The 10,642-nt window shown below is 47.2% G+C and overlaps 1 protein-coding gene across 1 annotated transcript in view; it reads left to right on the forward strand.

Moving 5' to 3' along the window:
- LOC103901364 (cullin-9) overlaps nt 1–10,291 on the forward strand; it is a gene marked incomplete at its 5' end in the record, with an annotated part of 25,182 nt that extends 14,891 nt beyond the window's left edge. The window contains 9 exons of the mRNA XM_019472837.1: nt 3,866–4,030; nt 4,120–4,283; nt 5,199–5,292; nt 5,514–5,588; nt 6,078–6,188; nt 7,469–7,586; nt 7,939–8,072; nt 8,269–8,360; nt 9,354–10,291. Of these exons, the coding sequence (XP_019328382.1) occupies nt 3,866–4,030; nt 4,120–4,283; nt 5,199–5,292; nt 5,514–5,588; nt 6,078–6,188; nt 7,469–7,586; nt 7,939–8,072; nt 8,269–8,360; nt 9,354–9,561 (1,161 nt within the window). The remainder of the gene's footprint in view (nt 1–3,865; nt 4,031–4,119; nt 4,284–5,198; nt 5,293–5,513; nt 5,589–6,077; nt 6,189–7,468; nt 7,587–7,938; nt 8,073–8,268; nt 8,361–9,353) is intronic.
- Between the last annotated feature and the right edge of the window lie 351 nt (nt 10,292–10,642).

The following is a 10,642-nucleotide window of genomic DNA, read 5'->3' on the forward strand; positions in this document are numbered from 1 at the left end:
CAACAGGCCCTGCTAAAAAGTTTGCCGCCATCTTTTTTATAAGCCCTCTTTAAGTACTGATAGGCTGCAATAAGGTCTCTCCCGAACATAAGTCCCAAGACATGACCGTACGATGAGCTTCATCATTACATGTCTTCAGAGTAGCTTGTATTGGGGCTATGTTTTGCATCTGTGCTGGAAACAGCCTCGATAACCCAGGATGTGTTAGTTATTGCTGAGCAGTGCTTGCACAGTGCCAAGGGCTTTTCTGCTCCTCAGACTGCCCCGCCAGCGAGCAGGCTGGGGGTGCACAAGACGCTGGGAGGGGACACAGCGGGGACATCTCACCCCAACTGACCAAAGGGATATGGTCGCATACGGTCGCACCATGCGACGCCATGCTCAGCAATAAAACTGGGTGGTGGAGGTTGGCGGGGGCTGCCCTTGCTCAGGGACTGCCTGGGCATCCATCGGTTGGTGGTCAGCAATTGCTTTCTTCTGCATCACTTGTTTTGCTTGGGCTTTATTTTCCTCTCTCTTTCTTGTTTGTTGGGGTTTTTCCCTTACGATTTTGTTTTTAATTATAAAACCGCCTTTACCCGCACCCACGAGTTTTCTCCCTTTTACCTTTCCGATTCTCCCCCTGCATCCCACTGCAGAGGAGTGAGCGAGCAGCTGTGTGGTGCTGAGCTGCTGGCCAGGGTTAAACCACAACAGCCTGTGAGCAAAACAGTCACCTACTGATGGTGAGCGTTAATGCCTCGTGCAGTCACACATACAGTCATAGAATAATTTAGGTTGCAATAATCTGTGGAGATCTCTGGTCCAACCCTGTGCTCGAAATAGCCAGATTATTGTGTGAAGATCTGATGCTGAAGTTAAAACATACTGCTTCAGGTTCAGTCTTCTCTGCATCTTACATTTAGGTAGCTCTAGGCAGTGGTAAGATCCCCTTCTGCTGCCTTCTCCCCGTGCTGAACAAACACAGCTCTCTCAACCTCCCCTCATCCAGCCCCTGACTGTCTTGGTGGCCTATGGACGACATTTTCTCTAGTCTGTTAATCATAGAATCATTAAGGTTGGAAAAGGCCTCTAAGATCATCGAGTCCAACCATCAACCCAACACCACCATGCCCACTAAACCATGTCCCTAAGTGCCTCATCTACACGTCTTTTAAATACTTCCAGGGATGGTGAATCAACCACTTCCCTGGGCAGCCTGTTCCAATGTTTAACCACTCAATGTCTTTCTTGTACTTGGGAGCCCAAACTGTTCCCAGTATCCAACTGTGTCACCAGTGCCAAATAGCTGTGACAAATCCCTTCCCTTGCCTGCTGGCTGCACTCTTGCTAATACAAGAATATTTGAGTTTAAACTTTCCATGCTTGTATTTCTACAAAACATAAACCCTATCATGTTTCTGAAAGAGGTTTTCTCTCAGCCTTGTTTCTCTCAAGTTCCTTGAGAGTCTGTTCTTCAGAGGTGGTCTTCCATTCTGCCTCCAGGGATTCTTTGCTGGGAATCATGCCATAGGCTCCGTACCTGGATTAACTCCAGCGTGTGCAAAGGTTCCTCTAAGATTTGTTGGTCAGTGTCATGCGGTACTTGGCAACTTCTTGTTTGTACCTGGCTAGTTTTCTTCTCAGACCTTCATTGGACACTTGTTCCCTCTCCTTTTAGGCTTCCTGAGAGCAGCTCTTTCTCTTATGGTTCCAGTAGGAATCCTAGATCTGCTTCAGCAGTTGCATCTCTGTGTCCTCCTCACCAAGAAAACAGGATAGAGCAAAACTCCAGACATCAGACGTTGTGAAATTTAGCCTCTGTGAAGGCTGTGATTTGGTGCTGTCTGCTGACTCAAGTACCCATTTATCTCTCTGTGTACTGGTGTCTGGGCAGAAATGATCACATTCCTTATCAACAGGACGACAACAGACACAGATGTTGACTCTCTTTGAGAAGAATGAAGTGGTTTTGCTGAGTCTTTGCCTCCACCAGGCATTTTGCCATGACACAGGCTGACGTCCTTGCAGCCAGTCAGCGCACACTCTCTGGTTTAGGTTGCCTGAGAGAGAGAATAAACGAGAGGGAGAAATGAATGAGAGCCCTGTCTGAGCCCTTCACTGCTCAGGACTTGCACCTTTTCTCTCTAGTGCTTGTTGTGACCTGTATTGTCCTTTCTCTGCCTGGTGGCTTTAGAGCAGCTCTCCAGGTATGCAAAAAATCTCTGCAGGAGGGCTGTGAAAACTACAGGATTTCTTCTGAACTTCTTCTAGCTTTGTGTATGTTTGCACAGTCCTTACACTATAATAACTGAGCAGAGAAAACTAAGCTACTATGTGCAGTATAGTTGCATCCCTGGGTCCCTACCTGAACAGTCCCTTATTGATAACCAATTTGCCTTGTCCTCTGCAGTAATGTCTAGAGGCTGTGGGCAAAGCGAGTCTCCTTCCTCTTTGCACATCATGTAACTAAGCAAAAGTCTGCTAAGGAATTTAAAATCAGAAAAAGTTAAAAAGAGCACCTGATAGCTTTCTATGGTGAGATGATTGGCTTGGTGGATGAGGGGGGATGTTGTTTTTCTCAGCTTTAGTAAGGCTTTCTACACCATCATCCACAACATCCTCATAGAAAAAAACTGATGAAGTACAAGCTGGATGAGTGGACAGTGAGATGGCCTGCTGAGCTCAAAGGGTTATGATCAATAGCAGAAAGCTCAGCTGGAGGCCAGTCACTAGTGGTGTAGCCCAGAGGTTGATACTAAGGTTAACATTGTTTACCATCTTCATTGATGACCTGGATGATGGGACCAAGTGCACCCTCAGCAAATTTATAGATGATAAACAGCTGGGAGGACTGGTTAATGCTCCAGATGGTTGTGCTGCCATTCAGAGGGACCTCAACAGACTAGAGAACTCAGCAAACAAGAATATCATTAAGTTCAACAAAGGGAAATGCCAAGTCCTGCTTCTGGGGTGGAATAACCCAATGCAACAGTATGTGCTGGGGGCCAACCATCTGGAAAGCAGCCCTGCAGAAAAAAAAATGGGATCATGGTGGACAAGTTGAACAGAAGCCAGCAGTGTGCCCTTGTGGCTAAGAAGGTCCACTAGCATCTTAGGTTGAATTAGGAAGAGCATTGACAGCAGGCTGAGGAAGGTGGTCCTTCCCCTCTACTCAGTGCTGTTGAGACCACATCTGGAGTACTATGTCCATTTCTGGGCTCACTGGTACAAGAAAGACATGGACATACTGGGGAGAATCCAGCAAAAGGCCACAAAGATGATTTAGGTTTTGGAACACCTCTAGGAGAAGCTGGGAGAGCTGGGTTTGTTTAACCTGGAGAAGAGAAGGCTCAGAGGTGGATCTTGTCAACATGTGTAAATACACAAATGGGATTAAGGAGCCAGATTCTTCTTGGTGATATCAAGTGAAAGGATAAGAGGCAGTGGGCACTAATTTAAATACAAGGAATTCCATTTAAACATAAGAAACCTTTTTTTTTTTTTTTTTAAACAGTAAGGGTAATGGGACCTTGGAACAGGTTGGGCAGAGAGGTTTGTAGTCTCTATCCTTGGGTATCCTCAAAACCCAGCTGGATATGGTCCTGAGCAACCCTGCTTTGTGCTGGAGGGGTTGGACTAGTTTTTATCTCCAGAAGTGCCTTCCAGCCTCAGCTATTCTGTGATTATATGAAACAGCCTCCAGATATGACACGAGGGGTGGGAAATTTACATAAAGAGAATGAAAGAGTAAACTGACTTAGTGCTGTTTTGTTGCGAGCAGTTGTTCGGTCAGATGTAGAGCCCAGAGGCACCAGACCCCAGTTGTAAGGCCTAACCATGCAGCTTCTCAGCCTTAAATCTCCTTCCTGGCTTCTTATTACAGTATGAAAAAGCCCTCCTCAGAGGCTATGTTGAGTGTTGCTCCAACCTGACGTGGTGCACCAACCCTCAGGGCTGTGATCAGATCCTCCTTAAGGATGGACTTGGTTATGGGGCAGCCTGTTCCAAGTGCTCCTGGATATCCTGCTTCAACTGCAACTTCCCAGAGGTGAGGCTGAGCTGAATCACGGGCAGTACTATCTTGGGTTTGGCACACACCATTCTGCTTTTGTGTGGTTGACTGGCTCTCTCTTTCAGGCCCATTATCCTGCCAGCTGCAGCCACATGTCTCAGTGGGTGGATGACGATGGGTACTATGAGGGCATGACAAGTGAAGCCCAAAGCAAACATCTGGCTAAGCTCATTTCGAAGCACTGCCCAAGCTGCCAGGCTCAGATAGAGAAAAATGAGGGGTGCCTGCAGTGAGTATCCATTTTTGTTTGCTACTGGAGAAGACAGGAGAGGGCAAAGACATACAGTTAGGTCCATTGCGCTTTTTGGTGGGTTTTTTGGCTGTGGAGTAAGAGTTATAGCAGGTCTGTTTTATAGTTTTAGAGGAATGAATGATTGCTTTTAATTCCTACAAAAAGCAAAATGTTCCCCAGCATTCAGAGTTAAATCCATTGATAGCTCTCTAGTAGAACCACAACTCATTTTGCTGTACCTTTTTATAGCGCACACTTGTCTGTTCTCAGAATCTGCTGTAGGCTTACGGAGGTACAGGTTACAGGAGTGGATATCTCAGCACCATTTTTTCTTTCATGCTCACCTATTCCTGTAACTTTAAGCAATTTGCTTTTAACTGCCTCTTTTGAATTGGCTTGGATCTCTGGCAGCTTTTTACGTGATAGGAGAGTTACCTCCAGTTTTGAAGCCAGGGCTTAGGAGACGCCATTTGTTTCTTTCTTGCGCTGGCACAGCCCTTAGTGCCCAGCTGTGATTTGTCCTCACATGTTGTGTGTGGCCCTAGGGCTGTGCAGTGCCTTTGTGCACTGTGGAGTGCTGCATTACTGAGGGAAGAGGTGAGGTGCTCATGTGGATCTTGCTTCAAACTGTGGAATGCTTAGTTCACCCTTGAAGTACTTGGTAAGTTGGTACTGTGAGATCGTGCTGCCAGTTTACCCAGCTCATTTTTGGAGACACATGAGTGGTTTTAAGCATCATCTGCTTCCAGCAAAGGCTTTAAAAAAATACATGCAGGGAAATGCGTAGTACTGGGTAAATGGGAGTGACTGGGTCACACATTCCAGCCCTGTGATGTAGGGGAGCACTGGGAGGAACTGTGCAAGTGGCTGTTAGGACTGAGTGATTCCCATTGTTCTTCTCCTACCTTGCAGTATGACATGTGCAAAGTGTAATCATGGCTTCTGTTGGCGTTGCCTCAAGCCCTGGAGGCCGACTCATAAGGATTATTACAACTGCTCCGCTATGGTGAGTAGTTTGCTATATCTCAGTGGTTCATGCTTGTGTTCAGATGCACCTGGCCTCTCAGAGAGAGGGTAAGGATCTCCACTTGTGCCCTTTACTCTGGACTTTGTGCACTTGCCAGTAATATTGATAGTATTGTCAAAGTCTGTATGTGTGGTCGCCATTTCCAGGCAACCCTGGTACTTGATGAAATTGCTACAGGTTGCTTCTATCTTTCCTTTCAGGTGAGTAAAGCAGCTTGGCAGGAGAAGCGTTTTCAGGATTACAATGAGAGATGCACCTTTCATCATCATGCAAGGGTAAGGCCTCCTCCTTCCTTTGCAGATGCTGACTCTGTTGCCTTAGCCCTGGTGAGCAGGACAGTTTCTGTTGTGTCTCAATGTATTTCACCTGAAGCTAAGAAGCAGGCTTCGGATCCAGGTGGGGATGCCTGGTCATTTCACCCTTGCTCTGATGTAATGGGTAGTTCTTGGCCTGCTTTCTTCTACCAAGCGGACTGTTGCGGGAACTGAACACCTAACTTGTGTTCATGTGCTCAGACTGATGCAGTACTTGGAAGCAATGGTGACTGAAGGCTGAACTCTGTCTAGCGCTGAGATACTGTAAAAGGTTAAAGTGATGGCACAGTAGAGATGTCATAGTTGGATGCAGTAAATGCTCTCCTGCTGCCTGCATCTTCTGGGATGGCACTTCAGGATGCTTAGCAATTACCTGTGTGGAAGGTGCTATTTTTTCAATCTTGCGGAGCTTAACATTGACTTTTTTTTTTCCTCCTATGGTTATTGCAGGAATTTGCCATGAGTCTGAGGAACAGGGTTTCTTCCATCAGTGAGATGCCAAAAATTAGGACTTTGACTTTTGTTCTTGATGCCTGCAAAGTGCTAGAACAGGCACGGAAGGTAAGGCTGGATAACAGGCTTGCTGAGATTTAGGCCTAATTCTATTGGTGTGGTTTATGCCTTTATTAAAGCGAGGAGACACCAACCTTGCTCTACGCCAAACAAGGGGAGACAGAAAAAGCTTGAGGGGAGGAATAGCATCAGGACAGGGGAAGAGCTCATGTCTGCCTTTCCCTGCTCTCACTCTGAGTTGGGCTCTGTCTGCAGTGTTCCTCACAGTCAGGTCATAGGATTCGGAGCTTAGCTCAAGTTGACGCCACGGAATCGGCACAAGGATCCATATTTAGGGGTTTCATATACTAGGTTTGGTCCATTCCAATTTGAAATGCCCCAGTGGTGGTACTTACCTTTTGAAAGTTCTCCTGATGCTGCATTACAGTTAGGAAGTCCTTCTTGATGCTCATGTTATGACTTTCCTTTCTTAATTTCATTTCATGAGCCGTAGTTTTGGGAGCACTGAGTTACCTACTGCATGCCCTGATAGCCACATTATGAAGGATTTGCAGTGCAGCCACTGGATGTGTGCAGTAAACCTGTGACAGCATAGGCCTGCAATGTCTTCTGTCCCCTGAAACATAGGAAGGAGGTGGGAATTGCCTTTGCAGTATTGCCTTTGCAATGCATACCTTGTTTGTGCAGGCAGACTTGATTTTGAGAGGCGCATGTGGAACAAGGGTGTCTGACCCTGTTTTGTCTTTTTGGTGTGGTAGCCCCTGTGTTTGCCAGGATACATATCACTGTTGCTTGCTGCTGCTGGCTTTTCTGGTCCATTTCTTTAAATGGAAACAGTGGTCTTGTTTCCTGCTGGGTGCCTGGATGGCTTTAGGGGTCATTCATTCATAATGGGAGTTTGTCACCTGTTGAAATGCCTTTGTCATGGGCTCTTGGTGCTGTATAGCACCATGCCTGCTTCCCTTTGGGCTCAGTTCTTGCAGTTCATTGCCACTTGGGTTCAACCTGGGCCTCTGCCTGCTGGTCAGTCACACTTGTTACACATTTACAGTCTGTGTTCTTGTGATGGTTTGCAGGTGGGAACAATCAGTATTTCAGTACAAAGTAATTACACATTCATTTACAGTCCCACCAGTAGCTCTAGGTAGCCTGGCACTGCTGTCACTTGGCATAATGGTTCACTGGGCTATCGCCACAGACCAGAAGCACTGCCAGGCTTTTCTCAGCCACTGATATGTAATGAGGTCTGGAAGGGTTTGATGCTACTCTCTTCTTGCCCACTCTGAAGCTGAAGGAGGATGCTTACAGAATGATCTGTACTGCTCCAGGTGCTGGCCTACTCCTGTGTGTACAGCTACTATAACCAGGACACTGAGAGCATGGATATTGTGGAACAGCAGACTGAGAGCTTAGAGCTGCACACTAATGCTCTGCAGATCCTTCTGGGTAAGTCCTGCAGCCTCTCCAACGTAGAGACTAGCATTCCCAGCTGTCTGGTTCAAAGGGTGGCAGCTCTGTAGTGGGGCAATAGCATATACACCTGCACCCAGCTGGTGTCTCTCACTTCTCCCAGCCCATTTTTGCCTTCTTGATGTCATTTTTGGGAAGTCCACTGACGCAGTTTGGCTGCTGGTGGAGACTGATGCAGTAAGGAGCAACATGTTCCCTTATGAAAAGAGGAATGTATGTGCACGGGAGACCTAAGTAGCTGTGACTGGTTTCATAATCAGAGCCAAGGGACTGGGTCTCTGCTTAAGAGTGTGGGAAGCAGCGTGACTTTGTTGGCCTTGAATTGCAGAGGAAACCCTGCTGCAGTACCAGGACCTGGCCTCTTCTCTTCAGCTCCTGAAAGCAGAGCACTTCAGTGCTGGTTTGGAGTTGGTACACCAGATCAAGGAGCGTCTCTTTGCAATTCTCTGGCACTCCACACAGGTGAAGTCCATATGCCTGTTAGTGGCTTGTCTTGCTCTGGTCTAGTTTGATCTTGGACAAACCTAGAAAGGGGCTTGATCAGCTGAGGGGATAGACTCTCAGTGCTGTGTGTATGTAGGGAAGGGGTTTGCAGCACAAAATACATATACAAATCGCATATTGTCTCTCTCTTCTGGCTGTTTTTCCATGCTAGCAGGATTTCCATGTTGGGCTCCAGACTTTGGCAGACCCTGGTCAGAGAAAGGTGAAACTCTCAAACGTGCTTACTTCAGCGCCTGCCTGTATAGGGTGAGTTTTCTTAGCAGGGTAACAAGGAAAGGTGGGTGAGTGCAGACAAAAAGCAGGTGACCGGTTTTCTCCTGTGCTCGCTGATATACAAAAGAGTTAATAACAGGTATCAATTACTTGCATCCTGTGTTGTGGTTTGAGATAACAATGTAAGTGACATATTGGTGTAGGGAGACCAGAAAAACCTCCGCTTGGTATGCAGTTGTGGTCAAGAAAGCTCCATCACTGGCAGACCCAGTTATGGAAGTTGCTCTCCCTGGACTCTCCTGGGTTTCTGTGGAGAGTCACACTCTTTCTTCAGAGGTGCATCAGAGATCTAGGAGGTGTCTAGATGAGAGAAGCAAGAATAAGAACATACATGGGGGAGATGGAAGGGCCTGACATTTATTTTAAGAAGGGAATGGAGAAGAGGTGACACAGCTGTAAAATAGTGTGTTGAGAGGTGAAATAGACGGTTTGTTGTTTCCCTGTCCTAGAGTACTGAGCTGGCAGGTGTTAAGTATGATTGGAAGGTGATGAGCTCGAAACAAAGTCCATTCCTATATGACACGCTGTTTAAACCAAGAAACACAACTGGCTTCTGCTATCCCAGTGTGACCCGTCGCCTCTGACAGCTGCTGTGTTTCCAGGAGCTGAACAGGCTGCTGAGCATTGCAAGAAAGAATGACCACTGAGTCAAGAGACACTCTCTTTCAGAGCAGGGTTTCTGGCCTCCTTGGAATGAGGCTGAGACACCAGAGCTGGTGGCAGACTGCAGCTTGTTGGGGCCCAGTTACAGATGGCGCTCTGACACAGCCCTGTGCTGCGTGCATGGATAAGGCCATTTAATCACCTTCTCCTAGGTGCACCCGCATGGCTGCTGTGTCCCTGAGGCATGGCTTTAGATGGGGGATGCTGAGGTGATGGTAGTAGGGAGGATGAGGGTGGTGTGGGGCTGGGTTGTGGTTGCTGCTCACAGCCGGGGCTCTGCTCTGATGCTCTCCTCCTCAATAGGCCAAAACATACCATCTTGTGTGACTCCCCCAACACAGACGAAGGTGGCAAAGAGGTTGAAGATGAGGAGTATGAACCACAGTGGCAGGAAGACTATGATGATGATGATGATGATGACGACCTTGATGAAGACAACTTTCTGTTTGATGATGAGTCAGATAACCTTGATTGTGACTCCTACTTTGATGTTGATGATGCCTACGACTAGAAGTGGGCTGTCACCCAGCCTGCCAGCCTGGACCTCTGCCTCTACTCTGTCTCGACCAGTTTGTATTAGTGTCTTTCCTCAATGACAGTGAGGAGCTCTCAGGCAGAATGAAGAGACGTTTCCTCTGGGGGCTACTTGCTCAGTGACTCCCCTTTAATATGCAGAAACATTGCTCTGGACAGATGGGCTGTGTTACTGTGGCCACCTCCCTCAGAAAGACATGTCCTCGCCTTTCTTCCTTGTCTGCATTTCTGCCCATAGGTATCTAGTTGAGTTAGAAAGTCACAGTCTAGCTGCAAAGTGAGGACTACTTGCCACCTAATAAAGGACTGCTCAGTGTCCTTGGGCGTGTTCTCCCCAAGGACTGGGCACAGGTGAGTGGGGCATGTGTCCTAGCATGGCACTGTCTAATCCAACCAGTGTCTAGAAATACTGTAAAGCGATGTGTTTACACTCAAGTCAAAGCCTCCCGTCTGGAGCTGGTGGGATTCCCTCCAGAGCCACAGATGGATGTGGTTCCGTGTGTTCTTCTAGTTGAGGAGGACAGCTTTTTTGCTGTTTGTTGGAGTTGTTGTCTTTGCTGTGAAGCAGGATGGGCTGCTATGAGTGGCACAAGTTTGCAGGACTGTTTTTAAGTGTATAAATGTATGCACGCACACACACACACATATATATGAGATATATATATATATGCAGAGGTTGTTCAGATAATACTTTATCTTTGCAAAAAAGAAAACCCTGAGGAACAAGGGTTGAAAAAAGTTCTGTTTAAAAAAAAAAAGTTTTCTTCTAGCATAAGCCTCCTTGTTGTCTATGGGGAACATGGGTGTGAAGGGACAGCAGGACGTTCTCAAGTGAGGAGTATGTGACCTGGATGTGCTCATCCCAGGAGTTATTTGTGAAATAGGTGTGGGTTTGGGATCCTTGCCCAGGCCACGCAGTCTGCCCTGCAAAGTGACTGTTGCTTCCTGGGCAGTTCAGGGAACAGTAAGAGGTATGGGGAAGGATGGGAAAGAGGGCAGGGGACCAGACCACACAGAATGATGGGGCTGGTGTTTCTGGGAGCAGGTGCAAGACAGAA

The sequence above is a fragment of the Aptenodytes forsteri genome, unplaced genomic scaffold (genome assembly GCF_000699145.1).
Source record: "Aptenodytes forsteri isolate BGI_AS27 unplaced genomic scaffold, ASM69914v1 Scaffold725, whole genome shotgun sequence".
In the NCBI taxonomy this organism is placed as follows: domain Eukaryota; kingdom Metazoa; phylum Chordata; class Aves; order Sphenisciformes; family Spheniscidae; genus Aptenodytes; species Aptenodytes forsteri.